Source organism: Lontra canadensis, unplaced genomic scaffold (genome assembly GCF_010015895.1).
Source record: "Lontra canadensis isolate GAN:19392208 unplaced genomic scaffold, GSC_riverotter_1.0 scaffold22, whole genome shotgun sequence".
NCBI lineage: Eukaryota > Metazoa > Chordata > Mammalia > Carnivora > Mustelidae > Lontra > Lontra canadensis.
This window is the reverse complement of record NW_022631016.1, coordinates 813,735-837,844: the sequence shown is the minus strand read 5'-3', so window position 1 is coordinate 837,844 and position 24,110 is coordinate 813,735. Positions and strand designations below refer to the sequence as shown.

The window sequence follows — 24,110 nt, the reverse complement described above, 5'->3', positions numbered from 1 at the left end:
GAGGAGCCATGCCCAAGGACGAGAGGCTCCAGACGGCTCCCGTTTCCAACTTCTACAGAGAGAAGGGTGGTGATGCTTGTTCTGCGGTCCGGAGCTCAGGGGCTGACCTTGCCGATGGCACGACTTAGGACCTGTTGAGTCTGCGTGGCCTGGGGACAGCCAGGTCCGGGACAGTGTCACGTAGATGAGGTTTCCTGAGCCGGAGGACACACGTGGGGAATGGGCGCCTGCAGGGCAGAGGACAGCCTCAGGAGTGGGTGCATCTGGCAGGGACAGTGAGGAACCCCGTTTGAGAAGGGTAGCCCTGTCCTCAACACAGTGTTATGAGGCTTGGCCTTGGCCTGAGGGGGACGCGGCATGCCCTGAACAAGGCAGCTGCCCTGCAGGGCCCAGGCGTTGACAGAGTTCGCCCCAGAATTGAAGTCTTTTTTTTTGGTTTGTGATCACAAGTAGGCAGAGGGGGGGGCGGGGGGGGGGGGGGAAGCAGGCTCCCTGCAGAGCAGGGATCCCGATGCAGGGCTTGATCCCAGGACCCTGAGATCATGACCTGAGCTGAAGGCAGAGGCTTTAACCCACTGAGCCACCCAGACGCCCCCAGAGTTGAAGTCATTTAATTAAAAGACATTGAGAATCTTTTAACCAAAGCTGTAAATCTGTTTGTTCATTTTTAAGGTTGGAGACCCTGTGGCTCACACTGTGTCAGTTTCACAATCGTGTGGAAATCGAGGTTTGTACAGATGCACGTTCAACAACCTTACGCTCGGGCTTGCGAAGGTCCAGCATCAGCGTCCAGATGTGGCACGATGCGGTGTTGCGTCGGGGGCTCTGTAGCTGGAGTGTCACGTCGTGTGAGGTCACAGTCTGTGCACAGCCAGCGCGAGGCGGCCTCTGGTGTGGTCTGTGCAGAGCGGGTCGGAGGCCGAGCCGGGTGATACACTGTTCCACCGTCGGCTCTGGCGGATCCAGGGTTAGCTGGTGTCTGCAGGGAACACGGCATGTGGTCAGAACAGATACAGTGTTACTCAGCCCTTCCTCAGTTCGGATACTATGGCCTTGTCCCTGTGGATACAGAGTTGCGTTGTCCCCACGGATACAGTGTTGTGTTGGACGAAGACAACGTGACCTTTGTTTCCTGTGCGGATGTGAGGTTTGACCAGCGTCTGCAGATCCAGTGTTGTGTTGGCATCTCTAGAGATAAGGGTGTCGGTGTCCGCACAGACACGACTTTGGCAGTGTCACGTTGCTGTCTGCACAGGTCTGTATTGTACGTCATCTGGCCTGCTCCGAGGTCTTCCCACTTCTCTTTGCTCCTCAGACATACTTCCCTGGGCCTTTTCACCGGTCGCATCGTGTCTCCTGCAGGATTTTGCACGAATCAGATAGGTTCTTAAATGTCCACAAGGAAGTTAGACCGTTCTTTTATCACGGTTAACGGAGCTTAACGGTGTTTAACATTGGCACACGTGCAATGGGTTATGTTTGTGGCATTTTTACTTGCTACTCTTACTGCTGGCTCACAGAGATCATACAGATCTGTCATCCTGTCGTCCTGTTTGATCCGTGGTCAGATCCCACAGCCTGCCTGCGGCTTTCGGCCCAGGAGGTCCCGAGGTCACGACACCCCTTCTCTCAGCTCCGTTCAGTAGCCACATTCGTGAAGCCTGTACGTTTTATCCAAGTGGGTGAGGAGTAGAGTTTCTTTTCTTAAAAGGGGACTCAGTGGCTACCCTGCCCCCGACAGGGGAGTCCAAATGCAACGGAAAGGGCTTAATGAGGCAATTTGCTCCCTTCTGATAAAAGTTGCAGAATTGCCCTGAATTTACAAGTGAGCCTGGATTTCAGCCAGCTTCCAGGTTTTTTCAGTATAGCAGAAGCTACTTAATTACAACACACTGAGCAGAAAGGTCCCTGGCCCGAGTCCAAGGGGGGCTGGCCATCCGCCAGGACATTACGTGTGGCTGCTTCCTGGCCTCCCGTGCGTGCTTCTCTATTTCAGGCCTCGTTTCCAGTTCTCAGAGCTCTTTATTTTTCCTAAAGATTTTATGTACTTATTTGTGAGAGAGAGAGCACAAGCGGGGTGAGCAGCAGAGGGAGAAACAGGCTGTCTGCTGAGCAGGGAGCCCAATGCGGGGCTCGATCCCGGGATCCTGGGACCATGACCTGAGCCAAAGGCAGACGCTTAACGACTGAGCCACCCAGGCGTCTCCACAGTTTTCAGAGTTTAAAGGCAGCTCTGAATTTTTGAACTTGCACTGAGCGTCTCCCCTCGTGTGTGCTCACAGGGGCCTGTGAGCAGGTGAATGGGGTGTACGCCTGAAACCGTGTGGCGAGAGCCGATGAGGCTTCCGGACGCCCCCGCAGGGTTAGAGGTCTGTAGAGCGTGTGCTGGGGGAGGGGCTGAGTGTCTGCAGGAAGGAGGAAGCGCCCGGGGATGTCTCCTCTCTGCCCAGCAGAGTCGGCACGGAGCGGGGGACTTACTGACGGTGCAGAGTAAGTGTCACTCGTGCAAGATGCACGTTCCCAGGGCAGTGTGTGATCCTCTCAAAAGGCAGGGGACACCAGATCTCCTCGTCTCTCTTCCACGTGAGCGCAGCGTGTTATGGTATCCCCCAGCACAGGCAGAGACTTCTGGAAAGGGGAGCATACACGTAGTTCTCTCTAAAGTTGGAACTTGAGAAGAAGTTCTAACTACTTTTACGTAGTTCCTGAGCATCCGAAGGGAGCCTCCATGTGACGTTAGAACCGAGTGCGCACACGAGCTTCTGTCCCGGAGGCATCGTGGTCACGTTCGCACACGTGGACGCGGGCGTCTGGGTGCATGCGCCCGTGCACGCGACCGCTTTGACGGTGGTTCTTACGGAAGCTGTTTTGACAGACCTTCCTTGCGTCCGACCCGTAAGTGCGCCGGGGCGGGCGTGTGATGCGCACTGCAGTAACGCAGCCTTCTCTGTGCTCAGTTCCTGCCTGTGTACAGCCCGTCGGAGGAGGAGAAGAAGGACCCTGCGCTGTACGCCAGCAACGTGCGGCGCGTCATGGCCGAGTGAGTGCGCCCCTTCCCGCGGGGTCAGAGCCCGCGTCCGCAGCATCCCCTGGGAGCCCTCGGAGTGTTAGGGACCCCTTCACCGGCCCGTTCCTCCTTAGCCCAGCCCAGACGCTCAGTAGCCCTAGAGAGCGGGTCGCGGCGGAAGTAAGTGCCTACTGCGAGTAAGTGCCTACTGCGCGCAGGCTGGAGGCTGTGTCAGCCGCCGGGCTCCCCAGTCCCTGCTGCGTCGCGCACCGGGTCTGCGTCTTCGCGGCTACACTCGCTCAGTTTCACCTGCGTGGGTCGGGACCAGCGCCAGGGCGCCGGGCGTGTGCGACCCCCGGGCAGTGTTCTGCGGGGCCTCCGTCCGGCTCCCGCGTGCGGCATGGGAACTAGATGCCGCATCTCCCAAGGGAGGCACGCTCGCTCCACACGTCTCTTGCTTCCCAAGTCCGCACCGTCCCCGGCGGCCTTGGATGAGGGGACGTCAGCCTAAGGCCCGCGCAGCCTCGCCCGCCGTGTCCCAGCCTCTCTCTCTCCTGCTCCCAGGCAGCAGGGGCCGCCTCTGCGTTGGGCCACCGCGGTGCTGGGAGGGGACTCAGTGGCTCTGCAGGCGTCCCCCGTGGCGGGCTCGAGTGGCTCTGGAGGGGTTTTCCCAGCGCCGTGCCTGAGCAGTTGTGACCGAGGCGGGAGGTAGCCCCTGCCCCACTGTGTGCGCATTAGGAGCCCCGCGTTCCCGTGTTCTGTGCGGCCGTACCAGGCCAAGTCACAGGCTCAGCATGCGGGAGTTAAAGCTCCGCGGGGTAGGCACACGCGGTCCACACGCCCCTCAGGAAGGCCGGCGCTGGGGACACAGGCCCGCGGGACACCCCCAGCCTCCTCGGGTGCCCACTCGCTGGACTTCACCGCCCGCTCGCTCTCCGAACCCCACACTGGGATGCGTGGGGGGCGGTCGGCCATCAGGATGCCCTCAACTCTCCGTTCGGGGGAAGCCAGGTTGTTCAACCCCTCGACAAGGATATCGTCTCCACAGAGTCAGAGGCTTGACAGGTTGGGGGTAAACTGCTTTAGTTCTTCAGATAAATTAGCTAATAACGTTTAACAGTAATTATGTCACAGATGCTTTGCTCGTGGAGGGGAAGCACCCCACATCGAATGGAAAAGGGCACATTGGCCACAGGGCAGCCCCCTGCCCCCACAGTCATGGGAGAACCCAGAAACATGGAAGTGGGTTGTCGCCTTCCTGGCCCTTAGACCCACCGAGAACAGCCTGGGACCCGCTGAGTGTCGCCGGCAGCCCCCAAGCGCACCTCCCCCCACCTCCTCACGGGATGACCCGAGGCGCTCCTGGTCATCCTGGCTTCTGTCCCCACACGATGATACCTCAGTTTGCCGAGTGGGACTGGACTAGCCGTGGAAGGTCTTCAAAGCCCATCTGCCAGCCACAATGGCACAGTGTCATTGTAGCATGGTGATGATTAAAAGCCCATTCAGTTATGGGGGACAGCGCTTAGTTTTAAATACTTGGTAAATGTTCTACCATTGTGTTTCCTGTAATAGAAGAAGGTCATTTTTCCTGAAATATGATGCCGTTCTTTAGAAGGGCTGAGTTCTGACTTGGGGACACAGCCAGCCCTTATGAAGGTGACCCCTGCCACCTGTAAGACGAGTTGTGCTTTCTAATGAGACAGCTGGTGGCGTGGTGGCCTCAAAGGCACCTGCTGCACACTTGCTTCCTAGCAGGGTGGAAACCGCAGTGATGGCTAACCTCTTGGGGCGCCCCAGGCTCTACATAAGTGGACTTTGGGGTCCACTAGTGAGCGCTCATGTTTAGTGCCAGATGTGAACTTGAAACGCTGTCTTTCCGTGTGTGTCAGCATTCAGAGTGCTCACTGCCCAGTGCTCCCGTCACAGGCATCTGGGGGGCGGGGTGCTTTTGTGGGCGTGCGTGAGAACTCTGGTCCCACAGGGCTCTGGGGCAAGTGCCTGGGCTGGAGCCCGTGCTTGGGCCCCTGTCACCTCCCCCCCCACCACCGGCCCCAGGTTCCTTGCCGTCCTTCTGTCCTGCACAGGCCCCGCCCAGATGTGCCCTCTTGGGGAGGGACACGTGGGAGTGGACAGGGGAGATGGCTTTTCCTGTCTGTGGACAGCTTGGGGAGATGAAGTCTGTCTTCTACATGTCCAGACCCAAGCAAGTTTTCAGGGTGTCCCTCCCACAAGGCCTTCCCAGCTTTATCTTGCGGGACACAGGCTGTGGCGAGGGCGTCTGCCGTCTCCTGGGGCTTGCTCTGCCGGAGTGGCTGGAGACGGCCTTGCTGTGTCCGCAGGATCCGAAGGGACAGAGGGCTCCTCGCGGCTGCATGGCAAGCCCCCAGCCCAGGCTCGAGAATGGTTCACCGGCTCAGCAGACATCCTCGCACTCGTGTGCTTTAGTCTGGTTTTTCAAAGTTGCAAATGTCAGCTTCGTTCTGATGCTGAATGGCTCCACCCGTTCCCCGGAGCCTTCCGCGCCCCGAGCGAGCGCCGCAGACTCACCGGGGCTTTCCGGAGCACAGCTGCCGCGCTCCGGCTGTGGCCCCACGCGGGCCTCGCGCGCTCTCGGGAAGCCTGCTCTTCCCATGGTCTGCACGTCCGCCCTGGACACCACCTGTGTTCCTAGCAATTTTTTCTTGTTTAACTAAAACAGGTTTTGCAGAGACACCAAATTAGTGCACAGACACCCCAGCAAAAGCATGACTTGCAGACAAGCCTCGCGGGCCCCAGAGGGAGGGGTGGCGGACCCCAGCTGCACGTCCTCACACACCAGCCACAGTGTGCCTCGGGCGCAGGGGTCTCGGTGGGACGTGCGGCGGGCGCCACTGCTGCACGGACCTGGTTGGGAGCCCCGAGGGGCGGGGCCGGGGAAGGGGGGCCCCTAGTCCTTCGATGCGCTCGCTGTCCTGTGGTCGCCCTGGGCCGCCCTCCTTGCTCTGCTGCCCTGGGGCTGCTTGACCGTGGTGCCCTCCCCTCTTCGCAGGGCTCTGGGCATCTCCGTAACCGACTACACATTTGAGGACTGCCAGCTGGCCCTGGCGGAAGGACAGCTCCGGCTTCCCGCGGACACCTGCCTTCTCGAATTCGCCAGGCTGGTGAGGCGCCTGGGGTGAGTGCGGCGCCTTTTCTTCCTCGAGCCCCTCCCTCGTTCGCGGTGGCTTCTCTGGCAGCACTAGTGGGGCTCGCTCAGGAACGGGGAGAGTTCTGAGGAGCGCTGCTGAGATGCTTTTTCTAAGACAGGAGGCTTCCGGAAACTTCTAGCAGGCCCTCCCTCCCCTGCCGTTGTCGGTGACCAAGCTGGAGGTCGCCGTGGGTGCTGAGGGCCAGCTGGGCCTTCAAGCAGATAGAAGTGCTCGTGCTCAGGGTTTGTGGGCGCTTTCCCAGTATCAGCTTCAGTCTGCCTCGAGGTGTCTCGAAACCCTCAGGGCTCAGCACGGGGCTCCCCGTGGACGGTCCCACCCACCTGCCCGAGAGGCGTCCGTCCCTCCCGCAGAGACGCTGAGGCGGGATCCGTGCTGTGCCTTCAAACTATTAGAACACCTGCTGAAAATGACCCCGCTGCCCGTTGTAGAAGTAATTTTAATGTTTTGTTGAGTCTTGTTACAGTAAACGTCCTGTTTTGCAGCATTCTGTAATTTTAATGAAAAAAATCTTTTCCTTTTTCTGTGTGTAGGTTAAAGCCAGAAACGCTTGAGAAAGATCTGGCTAGATATTCTGAAAGCGCCAGGACACAGAGGGGAGGACGGTTGGGCCTCCCTGAGTTCGCGGAGTACCTGGGCGTCCCGGTCTCAGACACGCTGGAAGACATGTTCTCCCTGTTTGATGAGGTGGGGCCGTGGCCCTGGGAGGGGTCTCCTGGCAAAACCTCCAGCTTTCCAACATGTATTGTTTTAGTTAGAGGCGTTGCCTGGGGATTTGGAAGGAGAGGGGGAACGGCCCCTCCTTGCCCTGACCAGCCCACCCTGTCGCTTGGATGTTTTCTCCCATGGTTTGAAATGCACGTAGAAGTTTGTCACTTAAGTTAACATTTGCTGATAAACCTGTAGTTTGGGGTTTTAAATGGGATCTCTAAAAAGCCCAAAAATATCAAACCATGTGCCCTCCTCCAGAAATCCAGGATTTCTGGATGGGGGGCCTCTCTCCCGACAATCGGCACACAGGGTGACCCTCGGCCTTCCCCGCGGCGCGTGAGGACTGTCCCCACGCAGCGCTCCACCCAGTCTCCCGTCGTGTCTGGACCAGGGGTCCGTGTTTGCCAGTACAGCCCTGGACGTGGGTGGCCTTTCAGGGCCTGGGTGTGGGAGACTGCGCGGGAGCCTCCCTCCGCCCCGCGCCGGCCCCTGGCTTGTCCCGCTCCCTGCAGCGCCCCGCCTGTTCGAAGCAGCAGCCTGTCCCATGGTGACCCCAGGGTCGCTGAGGACCTGCTGCGTGGCACTCAGCGAGTGTCCAGTGGGCCAGGCGCCGGGTGTTCCTCACATCGCGGCCGGGGGCTCGCTGTCCTGCAGGCTCGCCGCTCTGCCACGGGCCGCTAGGTCCTCAGAACACGAGTGTGCGCTTGCTGTGTGCGGGTGTTTTCCTCGAAGGAAAACCTCAGCACGTGACGGCCATCGTGTGGCCTGAGCTTTCGTGGGCTTCATATGCCAGACTCGCAGGCCCTGGAACTTGATCACAGTGGCCTAAAGAGGGTGTATGGTGTGGCCCCTCGCGAAAGCCAGTGGGTTATGAATGTTCTTCCAAAAATACTCGTTCGGTGGAGGCAGATAAGATCCGACGTCAGTGTTCAAGCCCGGCTCCCCGACCCGCGGGAGGGGCCTGGCTCTCCCCTGAGGGTACGTCTCGTCCCCAGAGCGGAGAAGGCAGGATGGACCCTCGGGAGTACGTGGTCGCCCTGTCTGTTGTCTGCCGTCCTGCCCGGACTCTGGACACCATCCAGCTGGCATTCAAGGCAAGTGTGGCGTTTACGGGAGTTTAGCTTGTAGGGACAGTGAGACGCAGGTCACGTCAGGCCTGTGCTACATTCTTACAGCCCCGTCCTACGTGGGCGGACTTGCCCTGTGCCTGACCGCCGTTTTCACGGAAGCTCGTATCTGCCGTCGTTTGTACAAATGCCCCCCAGATCTCCACAAAAACCTTTCTGCCTGTGGCCTGTACCCCACACTCTCAAGAAGGGCACGGGGTCTGGTCTTCGTGAGTTCCAGCAGGCCTGGACAGGGCTGGCGGGTGCCCCACACCCAGTGCCTAACGCAGCCATCCTGGACAGGCCCCCATCTCTCGGGTCCCCCAGCACGACCTCTTCATCAGCCCACTGACTTAGGGTGCAGAGGAGCTGCCTGTCCAGAGCCCAGCCATTCAGCCCTGCTGCAGGGGGTGTGGGAGTCTCGGAGACACTCATATGGGGGTCCCTGCTCACCTGCAGATTCTCCTGGTTCACCAGGACAATGTCAGCTAGGATAGGTGCGGGCTGGCTTTACTCACCCAGAAACACAGTTCTGTCAGGGTCTCAGAATAGGTAGCTCTTACAGGTGCAACTCCCAGTAGCCAGATTCATGAGAGCCTGATGTATAAGCCAGGCAGCTGCTTATCTCACTGTTTGGAGAATCCAAGACCCTAGCAGACCCTCTGCAGAGCATCACTGGGAAATCCCTTGGTGCACGGTGCCTCCGTGGGTCACACCGGGAAACCCCTTGGTGCACGGTGCCTCTGTGGGTCACACCGGGAAACCCCTTGGTGCACGGTGCCTCTGTGGGTCGCGCTGTGAGAATTAACTGGGTGACACTGATATCTGGTGGCTCCTGTCTAGAAAGACGTGACCGGCCTCCTCCAGCCCGAGCAGGTGGCTCTGAGGGCCCTGGGCCTGCGCCTGGCTTATGGCCGCTCTGTGGCTCCTGCCTTCAGCACAGGCCGTTCTGACGGACCCCACCCGGCAGCTTCTCTGCTGCGGGCTTGTAGAGTCTGGTCTGGGAACAGTGGCCATGCTCCACTCGTCTCTCCCAGCTCGGAGCAGACCATTTTCCGGGCCGTGTCTGCCAAAGCCCCGGCTGCAGGAGCAGGCTGACCCGGCTGCAGAAGGAGGACGGGCCGGGGAGAGGGTGACCCCCCTCCCAAGCCCGCGTTGCTGGGCCTGCCTGACGGGGCAGACAGCCTCTCCCTGCAGGACCCACACTGAGGCTCACAGCACACACCAACCCTTCAGGGCCTTGCTCTTGGTCACTCTTCGCTGGGCCCATGGGCAGCCACCCCCTTGGCCAGCCAAGGAAGGTGGTGGCTCGTTCGTGTCATTGAGCAAAAGCCCACGAGTGCCCACATGTGCCAGCGAGCCCAGGGTGCGGGCTCCGTCCCTCACCCCGGGAAACACACGCCGCTGCCTGGGGCGCCCTCTAGTGGGAGCGCGGGGCGTGTGCTCAGAGCTCCCTGCCCCGTGGGGATCCGTGTCCGCGGAGTCCTGGCTCTTCCTAGCCGGTGGGGTCAGGCCTACACGAGTGCTGGGAACCCCGTGAGCAGAAGAAGCGGGATGCCTGCTTGGTTGGGGGGTTATGGGGTGACGCCAGCCTCTGCCGGCAGATGTACGGGTCACAGGACGGTGACATCGATGAGGACGCCCTGTCCAGCATCCTCAAGACTGCCCTAGGGGTGGCAGAGCTCAGCGTGACCAACCTCTTCCAGGCCATTGACCAGGAGGGGACGGGGCGGATCACATTTGGTGAGTGGCCCCGGGGGCAGGGGGAGGAGGGGCCCATTGTGCAGGGGTGTGCCTGGAGGTGGGGCACGGGGACACAGTGGGAGCGACGACCATGCGTGCTCACCAGGGCCATCCTGTCCTGTGCAACGTGGAATTCCCAGAAGGAGGGGTCGTCCCCAGGCCTGGCAGGGGCAGTTTAGGGGGTCTGGAGTCTGAGTTGTACGGGGGATGGATAGAGCCAGAGCCAAAGCCCACGCTGGGAGCCCCAGATCCATGCCATCCCCGGGGGCTGCAGGCGGTGTGGGCTGAGGCGGGTCCGTGACAGCCCACAGGGGTCCCTGGTCTCAGTCCCCCATGGAAGCAAGAGCCTGCCCCTCAAGGCCGACCACTGCTGGCATGTCCTCGTGGGCTGGGGGCCAGGGGGGCTCATCACTTTTAGCCACGCAAATTGGGACAGCTAAGGTCCTCAGGGACTCAGACCTGAAACCCACTTGTAGGCTGAGGGAAAGGGACCTGGGGTGGTTGGGTCCCCGGAAGGCTGCCCCGCTCAGCGGGCCCGCCAGTGCGCATGTTTGGAAATGAATGTATTCTCGCTAAAAAAGAGGAGACATTTGCTCAGGAAAGGTCGCGGTTCATGTCTTGTTTGGACATGTTTTTAAAATTGCAACCAAATGTCAGACACGGGTGTGTGTGTTGATTTAGAGCGTGTGTGTGTCCACCTGCTCAAGGAGTAGACCGTGAGTCCCGGTGCACTCCGGTGGTGGGCTGGGGAGGGGCTGTTCACAGTGAGCGCTGACCAGCTGCAGACGTTTCCCAGTAAGTCCTTCAGTGCCCCCAGAGGAGCGCAGGTGGTTTTCCCTGGGGTCCATAGTCTCCCACACCCAGGCCTGTGAGTGTCCCCGTGCTCTTGGAGGGCACCGTCCACCCCAGGACTGGGTCCCAGGGCTGTTGGGAGAGGCACGGCCTCAGACCTGCTCAGCCCTGTGACCGGCACGGACAGGGGCCCTGTCTCCCCGGGCGCACGTCTGGTCTCTCCGGAGCACGGCCGTGTCCCTTGATAGCTCTTGCCATGCCGAGATCAGGTCCTCACGTGGACGCTTTGTCCTGTCCCTAAACCAGATCCTCTGACGAGCAGCGCCTTCCTTGCACACGAACCCAGAGCACACCGCGGGGTTCCAAATCCTGCTCTCTCTAGATTTTCCCCCGAACGGGCATAGCCGAGAGCCCTGAGCTGGCCACTCTGTGATGAGCAGCCGAGAAAACGGGAGGACCCTCCTGTCCCCCGCCCCGTCCCCTCTCCCCCACTTCCTCTCCTCTCCTCTCCCCTCCAACCTCCCCCTCCCCTCTGAGGGCATGGGTTCCAGCCCCGACGGGAGGGTGTGAGGTGGGGGCGCCTGCAGGCCCAGGGACGGGAGCCCCCGAGTCCAGGTGTCTGCCCCCAGCTCACCCAGTATCTCTTTTTCCAGCGGATTTCTGCAGTTTTGCAGAAACGTTCCCCAACTTCGCAGAGGAGTACCTATACCCCAAGCAGACACACTCGGACGGCAGCGCACAGACGCCACTAGCTCCAACCCCCAATGGCTTCTGCGCGGACTTCAGCCCCGAAAACTCGGACTTTGGAAGGAAACCTTCCCGTGAGAAACTGGACTAGGACAGAAGGCTCTGGAGAGATGTGGCTCTGTGCGTGTGCCGGCCTCGGCCCGAGTTCCACGACACCTGGGGTTGTTCTAACCCTGGTCCTCCGCGGAGAACCGCATAGGGACGGGGCTGTGTGAGCCCCGGGGCGCTGTCCCTCCCACCGACGCCGGCTGCAGCCGAGTCCCCTGCACTGTTCCGGGTCACTTGCCACCGTGGTCTTTCCTCACATCCCTGTCAGAGTCTGCATTCGGCGGCTCGCACAAGTGGACGGGCCTCCACACGCACACGCGACACGCGTGAGACCAAGACGTGTCACGTGCATTTTGATTCCAGCACAAATCCTCTGCCAGCCTCCGTGGGGTCACAGCGAGGCAGGGCCCTGTCTGATTTTTAAACATTTCTATATTTGTGAGAACTCATGAGTATTTTCTAAACTTCATTTAGATACTTCAGGAAGCATTCAGCATTTTTAAAAAAAGAAGAAAAAATTGTTTTCTACTTCATTTTTTCCTTTGAGGGCCAGAGGATATTTATTTATGGGTCCTTTTTTGATAGAACCCGAGGCTGTCTGGGGCTTTGACTTAAACCTCTCTGTGACCTCTCTCGACCAGGTACATTCCAGCGTCTGGCTCCGCCGCACACCCCCGGCCCGGACGCCTTTTCTGCTTCTTTAATCCCTTTCAAACCCCCTCTTTTTTATAGACGTCACCAGCTTGGTGTCTGTTTAACGTCAGGTCGTCCACGTCCCTGCGGCCCGGCTCCGGCCAAAGCACGGAGGGTCGGTGAGGTGGGGGCGTCGCAGGTCGCGGCCCCCGGCCCGGCTGGGGCGACTAGCAGGTCCTAGTGGAAGGCGGGTCCTGGCAGGGCACTCCCTGTGGACACCTGCCCGGCCGCCAACCCGCACCCCTTGTGCATCCCAGCCGCGTCCCGCCCCACGGCCCCTGCCCAGCGTCCTGGAAGGCGCCGGGGCCTGCGCCTGAGTCGGGGCGAGAAGCAGGGTCTCCGCACGCGGGGGCTTGGGGGCCTCCCCCACCCCGGCCCAGCCCGGCCTCGCAGCTCCCGCCACAGACGCCCACTCTTCAAGCACACGAGACCACAGCCTCTAGCTGGGTCTGAAGCAAAGCCTCCAGGTTTGCTTGGGGAAAAAGTCCTTTAGAATTTCTAAACAAATTGGATTTTGTATTTGGGTGTCTCCGTAGAACGTGACCACCAGGGCCACCAGAAAAATGCTCGCGGGCCTCCCCGTGCGTACGGGCGCGCACTCCCACCCCGCACACGCGGCCTCCCCGGCGCATGGTCGCCAGCTTGTCGCTGCAGGAGGCACAGAAATTCATTCTTGCAAGAGGAGTGTCCAAGGGACCCATGAAGGAGGCAAACAAGCGAAGATACTCTGCGGGTGGGGACCCCCACGTGGCCCCCGCACCCCGGGTCTGCGCATGAAGGGCTTTTTGAATGAGGCGCCACCGAGCGTTCAGGAAGAGTCTCTGAGAGCAGACCCGGAACGGACGCTTGTCCTCCCGATCCCTGCCCCGCCGCCGCTCCGCGTCCCAGACCGTGCGTGTGCGTAGCCTGGGAGTCCGTCCCTTCGGTGGGAGGTGCGGGCGGAAGAGGCCCCAGGAGGACTGGGGTCCCTCGGGTTCTCCGTGGAATGAATAAAATGTAGTGTCGCCCACATGACGACATACTTTGTTATGCGCGTGGCGTTTTATCCGCGAGACAACAGCAGGGGTGCCTGGGTGGCTCAGTCCAGGAAGCGCCATGACTGGACCTCAGCCCCAGTCTCGATCGCAGGGTCATGAGCTCAACCCACGCTGGGCTCCCTGCGGAGTGGGCGCCTACTTAGAAAATCAAAAAGGAAAGAAAGACAGCAGCAGACGTGTCTTGGGCCGTGGCAGAAAGCCAGTCAGGTGGGGTTTCTCGGCAAGTCACCCAGCGTGTTTGGAGAACACAAGAATTGAAATTCTGTAGGAAAGTCTTCCTTGATCCCAGAGGCAGGCCCGGAGCGGTGCAGCCTCATCAGGTCAGTGGCCGGCCCTGGAAGGCACCGACGCGCGTGGCTGTTTGCCGCAGCGCTGGGTTGGTCCCCAGAATCCCTCTAGCGAGAGCCGTAAACACACTTCGTGAAACCCGAACGAGACGGGGTCTCGCATTCAGTTCTCTGCTCCGGGCAGCGAAGGCTTAGACTTAGAGGAAATACGGCCAAAGCATTACGGCCTCCGAAACCGAAGGAAAGGGGCTGAGGGGTCGCTGTCTGCTGGGCTCCACTACAATGAGCCGGTCCCGCTCGGCAGCACGTGCACCAGGGGCTGCACCATTCTGCCCCGGGCAGTCCGAGGAGGGCGCCCAGGCACGCGTTCCTGGGGTTGTACTTCTCTGTGCTCGTATTTGCCTGTTTAATATAAAGGGGCATCGCCCCCACGATGGCAGGGACGTTCTGGGCTGGACCCACTCCCCAGCGGGGACGGGAGCAGCCTCCGCGGGCTCCAGGCACAGCGCAGCGCGGGTGACGTGGCCCGTGCACGCCTCCAGCGACTTCTGCACACGCTCGGCGCGCCGCACCCCCATGGGAACAGGCTTGAGTGGGATGTGTGCCGCGGGAGGAGGGAGCTCCGGGGGATTCCTTCAGAAACAGGAAGCAGAAGGGGCACCGCTGCCTCCCCACTGCCAGGCCCCAGCCGGGGGCCCGCCCGACCACGCTGGTCCAGCCTGGGCCCTGGGGGCCACCGGTAGGAGCGTGTCTGACCCCAGGCCTTGGCTCGCGGAGCAGGGCTTTGAACTTGGGGGTGGGCACGGCCCGTCCTCTCCCTGGGCTCCCGCCCTCCGACGGCGTGTGACTGATGTCCAGCGGGTGCCTCTCCTAAGCGAGGGGACGCTTGCTGCACAAGCAGACGCTTTTACCTTCTCCCCAAAAATGTACCATCTCACAGTCCTCACGGCCGCCCTTGGGCAGCGCTCGTGCTGCTGTCACGTAGCCCTCCGATGCTTCCCGGTATGGACAGAGTCACACGTTTACCAGTCAACACTACTAATATTCCTGCACAAAATACGGTGGAGGCCGAGGCAGGGGAAGGTGGGTGAGCGGTCGGCCACCCGTCTTCACGCTCTCGTGCGCGCACACACGCACACACACAGCAGGCCGTGAAGCCGTCCCTATGGTTGGCACCAGCCTGGCCTTGTACCTGCGTACGGCGTTGGGACCACTGCTTACAACCTCCCTCCCCAGCCCCACGGCACGCGTCCTCAGTGGCCGCCGGTTCCTCGGAAAGTGAAGGTTCTCCACCTGGTGGAGGGTTTTCCCTCCAGAGAATGCAGAGCCTTTATTAGCCACGATCTTAGCGATGAAAGTGCCCAGAGGACCCTCAGGGCTCCAGAGAGAGAAGAGCACCATGTCCTGCTCCGGTCAACTCCCCGCGTCCCAGAGGGTCTGCAGCCGGGGCGGCCCCAACAGCTATGACCATCTGAGCTTCAGAGCAGGGGCTGGAGCCCGGGGGTCCATCCCTGGGAACCACGATCTTAAAGCGAAACAGCCCCAAGTTGCCAAGAGGGCGCTTGGTGAGGACGGCGAGCTGCCAGATGCAGGGACAGCAGGGACACGCGCTGCTCATCTCCCGGAGGGCGGGCCGCTCACCGGCCTGAGAGCAGGGCCTCCCTCAGCGACTCCGCCAGGCGGGCAGCACAGGGAGGGGGCAGTGTGCAGGGCTGCAGCTCCCCGGACACGAAGCACCTCGGCCCTGCTGCGGGCTCACCGGCCAGACCCACACGGCAGCCGGAGCTCAGTCCCACGGAGGAGGGGCTGCCAGGAAGCCAAGGCAAGTCCTCAAGACAAAGCAGCACCCGCCGCCCCCAGTAACTACTGGCTGTCAGATGGGCGTCCCTGCCCGTGTCACAGGCGTGGGCTGCGCTGTGGACAGCCCCCGTGTCGGTCCACAGCCTGGAGCACAGCCTGCCTATCGTGGGCACCACCGCCTAGGAACACGCCCCACGTTCCAGGCGCCGTCCCGGGCGGCAGCCTCCTGGGTCCTTCCTCCGGCGGCGTGGCCAGCTGCTTGGGGCGGGCGGGGAGCTTGGTCAGAGCAGTGGGTTCACGTGCCGGCGTCCTCCAGCGAAGCGCAGCCCGTGGCGGTGTCACGCCCGATGGGCGGCCGGGAGGAAAGGCCCTCATTAAGTCGCAGATGGTGCTGGCAGAGCTGCCAAGGGCAGAGAAGGCAGATCCGTCTCCGGAATAAGCGTATTAAAACGAGGACACATCCCCCTTCAGTGGGGGAGGCTCCAGCAGCAGCGTCCCCACGCCCGGGGACAGCACCACGTGGGGGGCTACATCCCGAACCTGCCTCTGTCAAGGGGGAAGCCGGTGCGACTACCTTAGGCCTCCAAGTTCCTGGGTCGTTGACCCGTGCTACAGCCCAGCCCCCTGCCAGCCCCGCTCTGGGCACTGTCTTTAAGCCCACGCCGCGCTGGCTTGGAGAACGGGCGGCTGCCCTCCAGCCCTTTGTCACGCCCCAGACCGGGTCCCAGAGACCAGACGCTTGGGGACAGTGCCCCGCGGTGTGTGCGCTCCCGGTGAAGCAGCAGGAGAGCCGACCAAGAGAGACCCTCAGTGTCCACCCACATGCAACTGGGTCCCAGAAACCCAGTCAAGGCAAAAACACTGACTTGACAAAATAATGGCCAGAATGTTTCCAAATCTATACTCAGACATCCAAGAAACTCAGTAAGCCACAAGCAAAATAACAGTAAGAAAAAGACACCAAGGCACGTTATTTTAAAAACACAGACTCTGAGAGCTGCTTATAAAGAGCCGTCTTACAAGCAGCCAGAGGAAAAGGCAAGATTATCCCCGAGCAAAGATGAGAATGGTGCGCACGCGGGAACGGGCTGCGCGTGAGGGTCGTGAGGGTGTGAAGACAGACCACGGTACAGGGATATTGTAAGCCCCCCAAAGAAAAGAAAGACCTACAACTAAGAAGCCAGTGGGAGAAAGGAAACAAGGTATTTTTTAAATAATAATTTATCCTAACTAGGCAGGAAACTGAGAAAAAAGAACAAAGGACAGACAACACAGAAAACAAACAGCACATGGTAAGTTTCAGTCCAACCATACTAGTAATTACATCAGATGGAGCCTAAAAACCCCTCCATCAGCTGGCAGTCCAATTCTCTTTAGACAACTAACTCCATGTGATTTAAAGGCACACTGAAAGTGTTTCAAATGGGAGCAATCCAGACCAGGCCGACAGGACCGTAAGGTCAGCGGGCTGAGACGGATGTCCACCAGCCACCAAGTGAACATGGAGACGAGGGGATTTCCCTGCACGACCACCCAGGGCTCCGTTCAGCCGGAAGACACCACAGTCCCAAAGGTACACGTACGTGTACCTAATGACACTACTCAAATATATTTAGCCAGCGCGGACAGAATTAACAGGAGAGATAAACAAATCGGCATATACAAGTGGGGATCCTAACACAGCTCTGTCGGTAATCGATAGAAGCAGCAGGGGGAGAAACATAATTATGTAGAAAATTTGAACAACCCCATTTACCAAATTGACTTAATTGCTCTTTCAAGGGCACACAAAGCAGTTGACAAAACAGACTACACCCTCGGCTAGACAGTACATCTCTGTAAACTTCAAAACATTGAAATCATACGGAGTGTGTGTCCTCATCAAAATGGAGCCGCACAACGTGAATTCTGCCCACGTTGCAGGAGCAGGGCTGAGCGCCACGGCCCAGCGGAACACACCAGGGACCAGGTGTCCACCCAGGAGCACAGCCAGAGCTGGTTAGGTTCTGATTAATTCTTTCAAACTTAATGGAAGTTAATGAGTCCACAATTTTGCTTCTAGTCAGGTGGGAGAAACCGGGGGTTGACCCTCCCTCCCGGAACAGGCCATTAAGTGGAAAACTCCGATGGGATTTGCCTCAGCAATGAGAAATCCTCGCCCTGGCCAAAACACTGCTCCGATCCAACCAAACAAAGCTTAAAAGCAAGACCTGGAAGAATGACCAGATGGTTTACAAGTTACTTACCTGTAGCCCCAAACAAAGTTCCAGAATATTCTCAGGAATGTCACATTATCCAGCACCCCACAGGCAAAATGCACAATGCCTGGCATCCGATCAGAAATCGCCAGGATGCAAGAAAGCAGAAAGCTGTCTACTCGGCTGAGCCAGCCCCGCCAGGACCGGGGTGAGGCCATCCGCAGGCCAGGCGTGGACAGTGTAGTCCACAACTCAACTCTATCACCTGCCAGCGGGGCCAGTGTGCAAGGTGTTCAGTAGAGAAGTGGAAAATATCTTTTAAAAGACACGAGTCTGAATTCTAGAGATGAAAACTACAGTCTTAGAGTTGCAAATGCACAGGTTGGGCTTAAGGGTGGATTTGACATGGCAGAAGACACGGCAAGTGATCTTGAAGATAAAGCCACGCCAACTCTTCAAAATGAAATAGAAAAAAAGGAAAAGATTGAACTTTGCATCAGTGAGCAGTGGGACCTCAGTTGCCTGATGGGGTCCCCAAAGGAAAAGGGCAAAGAAAAAATATTCAAAGAAATAACTTCCTAAATTTGATGCAAACCATAAACCCATGGATCCAATGTGCTCAATGAGCTCCAAGCACAGGCACCATGACGGCAAGTCTACCAGACGCATCATAATCAAACACTAAAGAGAAAGTCAACAGCCCAAAGAGAAAGAGACACATTTCATACAAAGGAGTGAAGACGTGCAAAAGAGAAGATACTGTTAGAGACAACACACTTTGTTAAGACAGTGGAGCGACACGCTTAAAGTAGGAAAGAAGCAGAAGACCGCCAGCCTGCAATTCTTTATTCAGCAAAAATGTCCCTCGAAACAGAAATAAAGATGTCTTTAGATTTGCAAACGCTGAAAGAATTCATGACTGGCAGACCCTAACTTATTAAAATAAATACTCAAAGCAGAAGGAACATGGCACCATCTTGAAACCTGACCTACACAGAGGATGAGGACCAGAAATGGGAATTACATTTATATTCCTGTTATGTAATTCTTTTAAAAAGATGACTGAGGGTCTAAAGCAAATTTGATTCCATATTCTAGGGTTCACGGCTCACAGAAGCAAAACGTTGACAATAACATCGCAACGGGAGGAGGGGTAAACACAAGACATTCCAGGATGTGGCCGGTGGCATCGAGTCACCTGAGAGCAGACTGGGTCAGTGCAGGACGCGTGCCACAAGCACTGAAGCGAGCACGTCAAGAACACAACAGAGAGATGCAGCGAATGACCCAGCCGAAGAGGGGAAGCTGGACTGTACAACATGACTCCATCCAAACGGTGGCAGGAAAAGAGGAAATGGGGACAGAGAACACATTGGGAAGACAGAAAACAAATAGCAGATGGTAGATTTAAACCCAACCATAGCAACATTCACATTAAATGTAAATGATCTAAACACCTCCTCTACCCCAGCAACAGCAGAAAACCACCAGATCAGGTATAAAAGCGAGACCTAATACAATGCCCATAAGAAACACGCTTGAACTAAGGGGCCACGAGGGAAAGGATGAATTCCAACCGGACTTGAAGGGAGGAGGAGTGCAGTGGCAGTTCTAACAGCAACGTCATTTTCAGAGTAGAGGTTATTAGGAGTCAGCGCCCCAGGAAGATGGGACGGCCCTATGTGTGAGCGCCCCTAACACAGAGCTTCACAAGCAATGCGGCAGAGACACACGCTGCCACAGGACACGTGGGCCAGTCCACACAATCACACCTGGAGAGCTCAGCACCTGTCTCCCAACCATGACCGTGCACGGTTACACCAAAGGTACACACCAAAGTGTGTAAGGGTACAGACGACCTATAAACAGTACAACTAACTTGACCTGTTTGATGTTGATGTAGCACCCACTGACAGCAGAATGCCCATTCTTTTCAAATGCATGTGAAACACCTACCAAGACCCACCATATTCTGGGATACAAAAGGAGTCACAATAAATGTACAAGGTCCCACGGGCCACCGAGAGTGTGTTCTCCAATGAAGAAAGCAAGTCAGCTAGGTACCAATACAAAACATATACTCAGAAAAGAGTAAAATATACAGAAAATCCTCAAATATCTGGAAACTAATTGATATTATATATACATAATAGTTCAAAAAAGAAATCAAAAGGGAAATTAGGAAATATTTTGAATGGAATATAAACAAAAACATACCAAACCTTAGGAAATTGAACTAATGTAGACCTTAGAAGGGAATTTATTGCACTGAGTGCCTAAATTTGAAAAGAATAAAGGTCACAAATCGATGACAGCCTCCACCCATAGCAGTCCCACCAGGCTTTTTTTTTTTTTTTTTAATTTATTTGACAGACAGATCACAAGTAGGCAGAGAGAGGAGGAGGAGGCAGGCTCTCTGCTGAGCAGAGAGCCTGATGCGGGACTCGATCCCAGGACCCTGAGATCATGACCCGAGCCGAAGGCAGAGGCTTTAACCACTGAGCCACCCAGGGGCCCCGCCACCAGGCTTTTTATAGAAATTGGAAAGTTGGTTCTAAAATTCAGATAAACCTAGAATAGTCAAAAACAACTTTGAAAAACAACAGTTAGGTGACTTGCATTACCTGACTTAAAAACGCATTACAAAACCATAGTGACAAAGATAGTGTGTACCAGTCAGCTCGGCTGCCATGACAAAAACACCATAGACTGCATGGGTCAAAACAAAGCAATTTATTTTCTCACGGCTCTGGAGGCTGGAACACCCAAGGCCAAGGTGTTGTGCAATTCATCCCCCCGGGGAGAGCTTTCTTCCTGGTTTGCAGAGGACAGCTGTCTGGCCATGTCGCTGCACGGCAGGCAGGGAGAGGGATCATCCCCTTCCTGTGAGGCCACAGTCCTGCTGGATTAGGGCCCCACCCTGATGAGCTCATTTAGCTCTGCCTCCTAGAGACCCCATCTCCAACAAAGTCACCCCAGGGTTAGGGCATTTTGGGGGGGGGATACAATTCATCCATAACAAAAGTGGAACTGACATCAAAACAGAGGAATAGATCAAGGAAAGAGCCCAGAAATAAACCCACACATATAGGCCAACTGATTTTTCAACAAAGGTGCAAAAGCAAATTCGTGGAAAAAATAAGCCTCACAGCTGGACGGCCACCTGTAAAACGATGAACTTTGGTCCATATCTCAGACCACATTAAAGTGGGTCAGGTACATAAATGTACAGCCTGAAATTTCAAACATTTTAAAGGAAAACTCGGTAAAAATTGTTGTGATCTTGGGTTAGGTAAAGATTTCTCAAATACGGCACTAAAGAGCAAGATCCAAAAAGAAAACAAGAAAATGGTGACTTAGGGTTCATCGAAACTAATGACTGGTTCCTTTGGAAGGCGACGAAGAGAATGGAAACACAATCCAAGATGGGGAAAGTACGTGCAAAGCACCATCTGAACAAGGACTCACAGCACGCCCAGAACTCTCAGAACTCCAGAATAACGTAACAATCCAAAGTGCAAAATATCTGAACAGACACGGACAAGAATTTTGGTGGCAGCCACACTCGGGAAGATTGCTAAAACACCACCTTCACTAGAGAAGTGACATGAGACACTATTGCGCAGCTATCAGAATGGCTAAAATCAAAAACACTGACCATCCTAGGTGTCGCAAGGATGTGGAGCAACTGAAACGTCCATACACTGTTCACAGAAGTGTAAAATGATATAACTACTTTGCCGAACAGCCTGGCAGCTTTTAAAAACAGTTACGCACCATCTACCGGATGACTCGGCCATTCCACAACTAAGTACTTACCCGAGAGAAATGAAAGTATGTGTCCATACAAAGAGTTATCCACAAATGTTCATAGTAATTGCATTTGGAATAACCAAGTGCCCATCAACAGGCGAAGGACAGATGGACGGCGTTCTAAGCATACGGCGGCATACTACTCAGCCATCGAAGGAGCTCATGCCTGATTCACACCATGATGCAGAGTCACCTCAAAGATGCTGAGTGGAAGAGAACAGATACAAAGAAACAGCACCTACTGTGTAGTCCCATGTGTGTAAGATTCTAAGAAAAATAAACTCACCTACAGCTAACACATCGGTGGTTGCCTGGGGATGGGGTGGGGTAAAGACGGATCGCCAGGGGCAGGGGCAGTTGGAGAAGGATGAATGCATTCCTCATCCTGCGTGTGCTCCTGCTTCCACAGCCACACAAAAGACTTATCAAACTGTAACTTGAATGTGTCCGTTGTGTGTAATTTTTAGCTCAACAAAGCTGTTTTTAAAAAGAGGACACATCAGGGCACCTGGGTGGCTCAGTTGGCTATGGTCTGACTCTTGATTTCAGCTCAGATCATGATCTCAAGGTTGTGAGATCGAGCCTGCATCAGGCTCTGCGCTGGACATGGATCCTGCTTGAGAGTTTCTCTCCCCCTCGCCTTCTGCCCCACCCACTCACGCATGCACACTCTCACGTGCATTCTCTCCCTCTCAAAATAAAAAATAAAAATAAATTTTAAAAAAGCAAGTTAGAATTCTGGTTAGGATTGAGTTGAATCTGTATATCAATTTGAGAAGAAATAACATCTTAGCAGTGAGACTTTCAACCATGAACATGGTATACCTCTCCACTTACTTAGGTCTTTGTAATTTCTCAGCAATGTATTCTAGTTTTCAACACATGTCTGGTAGATATTTTATGCCTAAGCATTTTGTTTTGGGGGTACCATAAATGAAATTATTTTAAATTGCATTTTACAGTTGATTGCTACTGCTATATAGAAATATAACTGACTTTTGTTATATCCCATGACCTTACTAAAGTCACTTATTAATTCTAGTAGTTGTTTTAAGGATTCCTTAAGATTTTCTCCATAATTATGCAGTCTGCCAATTAAGATCCTGTCACCAATTTCTTAATTTTCTTTGAAGTCTGTTACTATACAAGCCACACCATTAGCCAATGCCTGGGAGCCAGCTGAGACCTCTCTCTCTCTCTCTCTCTCTTGCTCACTCGCTCTTAGCAAAATAACAGCCTGACACATTGCTTGGTTCCCAACCCACTGAGAACATCTCCCTGCTTGCCCCTTCCGGGCGTCCCTGTGATCCTGCAGCTACACACTGGTGGGCTCAGCAGAGAGGGTACGACGTACGGAATCCATATGCTTCCTCGGGCAGCCATGATGCTGGAGGTGGGGGTTAAGGGCTGGTGATTGTGCAACAAGAGTGGACACTTGTTCATGCAGCCTGTTGTGTCTTCAGCCCCTGCTCGAGCCTGATTTTGTAGAGATTGCTTCCATCTCATGATGGCAAGTTGCTGTCAATATCAAACTTTTTGGGTTTGTGGGTTAGTTTATGGTGGGCTGTTCTGGTTCTGTGTAACTTGGAGTCCCATGACTTTCTACTATGGCTCAGGGGCATACTTATTCAAAAGGAGAATAAGTATTTCCAGAAGAATGTTAGACGATTCTCCAAAACTCTAAAACTCCGCACTATGGGTCACCCGCAGAGACAGGGTGATGTCTGTGTTTCATACACATCAAGGCTTATTTAGGTGATTTACATGCATGCCTCAGTTTGAGAAGAATCCAGACTGTTCCAGAACCTTTCTTGCTCTGGGGAAAAACTGAACACATTGTGGATAACGCAGTAAATGGGTCATAGAAGCATTCCCAGTTAGAAGCCCCCAACCCTGAAGAATCTCACAGGTGTGGTGATGCTTCCTTCAGAGCAGGACAGCCAGAGGCAGCAAGCGATCTTTCATGGTGGATCCTGACCTGTCCTGAATCTCGGTGGACCCCCAGAGACTTCACCAAGATGGCAAGCTTCGGAATGTGTATCTACATGTGTATTTACATTCAAACATAACGTCTTCCCCGATCTCTAGCACACATGTGTCTTAACACGGCGTCTTGGTGTTGTTTATTTCTTGCTCACCAGGTAGATTCGCCGTGACATCACGGTGTCGCAGACCAATGCAGTATGCTGCGGGGTGGCAGACAATAAATGTGTCTGGACTGGGCATGACAGTGAGCTGGAGAGTTGACAGAGCACTGCGATAAGATGGGGGGGCGGTCCTGCTGTCCCTGCCATGTGAAGGGAAACTTATGGTCTTTCCCAATAATCACTGGGGCAGGGGGTGTGGGGAGGCATTCACTGCACCGATAGCTGCATAGACCAGGATTTGAGTTGAGTTATTCGGGTTAAGAGATCAGAGGCTGAAGTTGGAGCTGAAAAGCTCTCCAGGGGGCTGCCAAGAATTTCACATCTCCCGTCAGAGCCAACAACACGCCTCTGGGAACAGTGGAATAATGGCTTCCACTTCTCTTCCAACTACCTGATCAGGTAGGAGTGTCTCTAACTGCTGAATTCTAACCTAGTACTATAGGGGGCAGGGATCCTAGGAGGGAGACTTCCTAGTTTCTCCTTTGTGGTGCAGAGGAGATCTGAGAAGCAGGTGGTGGTGAGGCCAAAACGCAGCACACATGGGATCCTAGAAACAAGGGTTCAACGCAGGAAAGCATTTGCAAGGGTTCCCGGAGTCATGGTCATGGGAAATGCCAGGACAAAGGCTGGGCGGCGAGACTGGAGGGCCAGTGTCCATAAGGGAGCAGAGGCCAAAGACTCTAGTCAGCACTGCCTCCCAGGTTTTAACAAATCTGAAGAAGATTGATATAACTGTTGGAGAGTTTGGAGTTGAATTAATGAAAGGAATGTGGAAAATTAAACAACAAAAAAA

At 55.9% G+C, this 24,110-nt stretch overlaps 1 protein-coding gene across 1 annotated transcript in view; it reads left to right on the top strand.

The window, feature by feature from the left end:
* The window catches only part of LPCAT1 (lysophosphatidylcholine acyltransferase 1), a 41,256-nt gene extending 29,811 nt beyond the window's left edge, over positions 1-11,445 (top strand). The window contains exons 8-14 of the mRNA XM_032861841.1: positions 673-727; positions 2,958-3,040; positions 6,039-6,164; positions 6,729-6,882; positions 7,902-8,000; positions 9,617-9,755; positions 11,201-11,445. Coding sequence (XP_032717732.1) covers positions 673-727; positions 2,958-3,040; positions 6,039-6,164; positions 6,729-6,882; positions 7,902-8,000; positions 9,617-9,755; positions 11,201-11,385 — 841 coding nt within the window. The 3' untranslated portion in view covers positions 11,386-11,445. The remainder of the gene's footprint in view (positions 1-672; positions 728-2,957; positions 3,041-6,038; positions 6,165-6,728; positions 6,883-7,901; positions 8,001-9,616; positions 9,756-11,200) is intronic.
* The last annotated feature ends 12,665 nt before the right edge of the window (positions 11,446-24,110 follow it).